This window comes from Propithecus coquereli, unplaced genomic scaffold, assembly GCF_000956105.1.
Source record: "Propithecus coquereli isolate 6110/MARCELLA unplaced genomic scaffold, Pcoq_1.0 Scaffold48, whole genome shotgun sequence".
Lineage (NCBI taxonomy): Eukaryota > Metazoa > Chordata > Mammalia > Primates > Indriidae > Propithecus > Propithecus coquereli.
Genome location: NW_012150618.1, coordinates 1450578 through 1456659, shown reverse-complemented (window position 1 = coordinate 1456659; position 6082 = coordinate 1450578). Strand labels below are relative to the sequence as shown.

General features: G+C 36.3%; 1 protein-coding gene across 1 annotated transcript in view; it reads right to left on the bottom strand.

The window, feature by feature from the left end:
• KATNA1 (katanin p60 (ATPase containing) subunit A 1) overlaps positions 1 to 6082 on the bottom strand; it is a 44527-nt gene that overhangs the window by 21513 nt on the left and 16932 nt on the right. The window contains exon 2 of the mRNA XM_012655558.1: positions 1783 to 1963. Coding sequence (XP_012511012.1) covers positions 1783 to 1963 — 181 coding nt within the window. The remainder of the gene's footprint in view (positions 1 to 1782; positions 1964 to 6082) is intronic.

Here is a 6082-nt window from a genome sequence, read left to right as displayed (position 1 = left end):
GGAAGCTAAAAAAGTTGATCTCATAGACGTAGAGAGTAGAATGATGGTTAATAGAGGCTGGGATGGAGATGAGTATAGTCAGAGGTTCGTTAATGGATACAAAAGTATAGCTAGATAGAAGGAATCAATTCTAGTGTTCTTTAGCACTGTAGGGTGACTATAATTAACAATAATTTATTGTATATTTTCATATAGCTAAAAAAACAGATTTTGAATGTTCCTAACACACAGAAATGATAAATGTTTGAGGTGATGGACATGATAATTACCCTGATTTTATCACTACCATTATACATTATGTATGTGTATTGAATTATCACACTATACTCCATACATGTATATGATTATGTATCAATTAAAAATAATAAATGCAAAATAAAAAAAACCAAAGCAATGTCTACACTCAGCTTTCATAATTAATATAGAAGCAATAATGGTGTTAGAAAATCATGATTTTGCAATCAGGGTAGGAATAATTGATTCAGCCAAGAATCACTGGATGCCAAAACTAGTAGATGAAATATTGATGAGAAACAGGATATTTACTTAGTCTCAAAGTATCACTCCACAAATTATTACAAAGGGAAAAACAGTAATTTATAGTGGAGAGACCAGGCAGACACCATCTTAACCAAGTGATCCAATTTATCACCAAAAGTAGAACAAACAGACATCCTGTACCTTCTTACATAATACACTCAGAGGATAAAACACCACACTGGTGGTATTCCTGCCAAAAATGCATAATCTTAATCTAGTCATGAGGAACCATCAGACAAATCCATACTGAGGGACATTCTACAAAATAACTGGCCTATACTCTTCAAAAATGCCAGGCCAAAAAAGGCAAAAGCCTCTGAGGAAATGTTCACATTAAAAGAGACCAAAGAAACATAACAACTAAATGCAGTGTGTGATTTTAAACTGTGTTCTGATATGAGCAAGGGGGAGAAGGAGGGGAAGGTTTAAATGACATTACTGGGATAACTGGCAAAATTTTATGAAGGTCTGTGGATTAGGTAACAGTACTGTATCAATGTAAAATTTACAGCTTTTGATAATTGTAACTTTTTTATGTAAAAGAATGTACTTAGGAAATACACTCTGAAGTATTAAATGGTATAGGGGCATTGTATCTACAACTTAGTCTCAGATGGTTTAGGGGAAAAAAAGTTCAGAGAGAAAGAAAATGATAAACCAAAAGGGGCAAAATATTAATAATCAGTAAAACCAGGTAAAGATCATATGGATGTTTCTTATACCATTCCTGCAACTTGTTTGCTAGTTTGAAATTACATAAAATATAAAGTTACCGAAAAAGCCAAAATATTTGAATGCTAAGTGGGAAAAAATCCCAGCCTAGGGTTTTGTTTTTTTTTTTTGAGACAGTCTTGCTCTGTTACCCTGGGTACAGTGCAGTGGCATCATCATAGCTCACTGCAACCTCCAACTTCTGGGCTCAAGCGATCCTCCTGCCTCAGCCTCCCAAGTAGCTGGGACTATAGGCACGTGCTACCAGGCCTGGCTAATTTTTTTCTATTTTTGGTAGAGACAGGCTGTCGCTGTTGCTCAGGCTGGTCTGAAACTCCTGACCTCGAGCAATCACCCGGCCTTGGTTTCCCAGAGTGCTAGGATTACAGACATGAGCCACCACATCCGGCCACAACTAGGGTTTTATTATACCTCTAGCTAGTTGATGCCTAAAACTTATTGAAAGTTGTACAGCCTTCATTTTTAAGGTTAATAAATAACTTTTCATTTATGAAAATCAGTAACATTTACCTTTTCCTCTCTTCCTTTATTCTGTTCTTTCTTTTCACGACAACGAACAGCTTTCCCTCTGTCATTGTGAAGATTCTGTGCAGATGAACGGTGAACTCTGACAGTTGTACTTGGGCGGTTACCATGTGGTTTAGGGTCACTGTACTGAGAGGATTGGCGTTTTCTAGGTCCTGGAGAGGGTCTAATCGAATAAAACATCATTAAAATCATAATCAGCTCCTGAAGTTGGTCCAAATACAGATGAACACACGTAGTGTGTAAGTTAGAGTCTATGAACACAAGACAGGACTGAACAAACTTGAGGATGTTGAAGCTGAAGATTGAAAATTTAAATTTAACATAGCTGTTGACGGTGATTTAACGAGAGGACTGTAGTACTGTTATATTACAGAAATAATGGAGGGGAATTATCGGTCACTTCTACTTAGAAAGAAAACTTATTGTATATCAAAGATGAATGAAAAATTAGTCTGACTGTTGGAAATTGAAAAGAGCAATTATCAGAATGAGTTTTATCAAAACCAGAATACAGTACAAGTGGTGTTCAATTCACATTTATTCACTGGTATATATGCAATTTGGTACCATTTTATTTATTAACAGAACATACAGGTTGAGTATCCCCTATCCGAAATGTTGGAGACCAGAAATGTTTTGGATTTTCGATTTTTTTCTGATCTTGGAATATTTGCATATACGTACCAGTCGAGCATCCCTAATCTGAAAATCCAAAATCTGAAATGCTCCAATGAACGTTTCCTTTGAGTGTGACCTTTGAGTGTCATGTTGGCACTCAAAAAGTTTCAGCTTTTGGAGCATTTTGGATTTTTGGATTAGGGATGCTCAACCTGTATCATAATTCTTGTGTTTTAATAAAATGTAATCATTTTCCCATTTTAAAAAAAGGATATAAATACTAGCTATAGATAGTTACAAGAACTCATGTATGGTGCTTTATGTTTGCATATATCACCCTCATTTCATCTTTATTTCTGTGGCAGAATTCAGACCTCTGAAATATGTATTAGGCTCCTACTATGCTCCTAGTTTGGTTGGGGTCATTTAAAAGGAGGAAGACAAAAAAAGGAAAGGAGTCCTATTCTCAGAAAAATCACAGTACAGTTAAACAGAAAGAAGAAAAGAAGATATGTAAAACTAGGCAAGTATACTGGAATGTGTGAAATAGACCTAGTGCTATGGCCATGGAAATGGCCTCATGAAGACAAAATAAACTAGAACTGGAAACACAGGAGTTGAACTAAAGAAGGGGGTGCAACTGGTGACAAGAAAATCAATGAAGAAATGCAAAGAAATAAAAATGAGCTTAATCTACATAGAAGACTATAAAGACACCAGCCTAACAGAATGGTGAACATTAAGGGATGATCCTGAACAGAAAAGGTGGTTCAGTTAAGTAGAAGATTGACTACTGGTTCAAGAGGCTTGGCTTTTAGCTAACTGCCAAAAAGGATCTACTGAGAACATTTTAGAAAGATTAGCCTAATACTGAACAAGATATACTGATAAAGAAAAAATAGAAATCAGGAAGATGTTTGTAGGTTACCAACGTTACCGAGACATAAAATGAGGGCCTAGTTTAAGGCAGTAACAGTGAGAAGAAACGTATTATAAGTAATCTAAAGATGATTTAAAGTATACAGGAGGATATGCCATAGGTTATATACAAATACTAGATAAAAGGGATTTGAACATCTGTGGATTTTGGTATCTGCGAGGGTCCTGGAACTAAGCCCTCATAGATACTAAGGGATGATTATATCAAGAATAAAAAAGTTGCCTGTAACTTTACTACTCAGAATTAACCATTTAACATACTAGTCTATTTCTTATATTAATAATTAACTTTTAATTAAACAAAATTGGAACATACACTCCTATATTTTTCTCTCCTTATTATATCATGAGACATTTCCTGTATCACCTCATAAATGACTAGATGGCAATTACATGAAATGTGCCACTTGATCCACTTCTTATTGCTAGCCATTCAAAAAATAATTTACTGAACTCCTTCTATTGACAAGTGCTACTATAGGTATTAGATATAAAATTAAAAATAAATTTAATAAAAACCCTAACTCTCATAGAAGCGTTTGTGTGTGTGTGTGTGTGGGGGGGGGATCAACGAAGAAATAAACAGTACACAGATGATGTTAAGTGCTATGAAGAAAAATAAAGAAGGGTAAGGAGTGTGGTATTTTATTGGGGCAGTCAGGGACAGCCTTTCTGAGGTTACAATTAAGCAGAGAGCCCTGAACGAGCCATCGAACACTGGAGCTGAAGGAAAGGCTAGAGAAAGGACTGACATTCGAGTGGTTGGCTTATTCAAGGAGGCACACAGCACCTTCCCCTCAGTGCCTGAGGGGAAGAGTTGTAAGAATGTAAGTCACAGAGGCCGTGGGAACTAGATCTCATAGGGCCTTGAAAGATATGTGAAAACTTTACGTTTTATTCTTTATTTATTTATGGGAAGATATTTTAGGGACATCAGCTGACTTTTAAAAGATGTTTTAAAAGAATCAGATCTAGGGGCATTTAAGCTATTTCTAATCTATTCTCTATAGGCTTCAATGAACCTCCTTGTGCTCACGTTTTTTTGTGTACAGCTCTAGAAAACAATACTGGATCAGATGAATCTGCTCTTTAAATGGGACTAAAATTTAGGTGATGGCAAGATTAGCATTACCAACACAACTGAAGAAAGAATCTCTCTTAAGCTTGAGCATAAATGAAGACTAACAGAAAAATAAAGAGTCTTGAAAGATATCCAATTAAGGGAGCAAGTAAAATAAATTATAGGAAGAAACAGAAAGATGCAGCAAATAAAGTCAAACAGGAGAACTTAACAGTAATCCAGGACATTCAAAATCAGGAACAGAAAAAGATACTGAAGAAAGCAAGAAGCCACAGGAAGGAAGACTATTTAGGGCTTAACTTCCACTACCCCTGAGAGAGAATTCTCCTACCTCTGTTGGTGAGACTGAGGAGACCAAATACTTCACTAAATTCAGAATCCACTGATTTTCTACTGGGCATATCTCTTCATTGGAAAGATCTTACCAATAACTGAGATGAGTTATTGGGCTGTTATAGACAGAATGTTTGTGCCCCTGCCCAATTCATATGTTAAAGCCCCAACCTCCAATGTGACTATTTGGAGTAAGGAAGTAATTAAGGTTCAATGAGTACACAGGGTGGGGCCCTGATCTGATAGGATTAGTGTCCTACAAAAGACACCAGAGAGCTCATTCACTCCCTTTGCCATATGAGGATACAGAGAGAAGGCAGCTGTCCGCTTAGGAAAAGAGCCCACACCTGGAACCAAATTGGCCACACCTTTATCTTAGACTTCCTAGCCTCCAGAACTGTGAGAAACAAATTTCTGTCGTTTAAGCCATCCAGTCTACAGTTTCTGTTATGGTAGCCTAAGCAGAGTAATACAATGACCAAGTGATGATTCTCCAGGAGGAAAGAAATGAGAAAGCAAGTAGAAGTAAAACATATGAACAGGCAAGAAAAAAATAAAAAATAAAAATACAACTTATCTATTATTAGTTCTACTTCTGAAATTAAGAAAAAAAATCTTAAATGTGGAAAAATAATCATAAATATGGAACAAATATTCACTGCAACTTTATTAACAATAATGAAAAAAGGGAAAACCACCAATAAGAGCATGGTTAACTATGTAGGTTAAGTACCACTCAGAAGAGTAGCAAATAACCCTTAAAAAGCAGCAGAGAAGGCCAGGCGCACACCTGTAATAATAGCAGTTTGGGAGACTGAGGTGGGAGGATCACTTGACCCAGGAGTTCAAGACCAGCCTGAGCAACATAGTGAGACTCCATCTCTATAAAAAATAAAAAAATTAGCCAGGCATGGTGGCACACACAGGCAGTCCCAGCTACTCAGGAGGCTAAAGCAGGAGGATCACTTGAGCTGAGGCGTTTGATGTAGTAGTGAGCCATGATGATGCCACTGCACTCTAGCCTGGGTAGTAGAGCAAGACCCTATTTAAAAACAATTAAATAAATAATGTTTAAAAAGCTTCAGAGAAAAAGGTTTGACATCACTTATCAATCATCAATGTTTATAATACAAACAGCAAATTACCTGACCTATCTAAGCTTAAGTTTCCTCATCAGAAACTGGGACTAAAAAAATTAGTACCTACCTTCTAACGTTGTTTTGACAATTAAATAATATATGTAAAAGCAATCAACACAGTACCTGGCATATAGTAACTATGCAGTGATTGCTGCCTATCATTTTTCTTTAA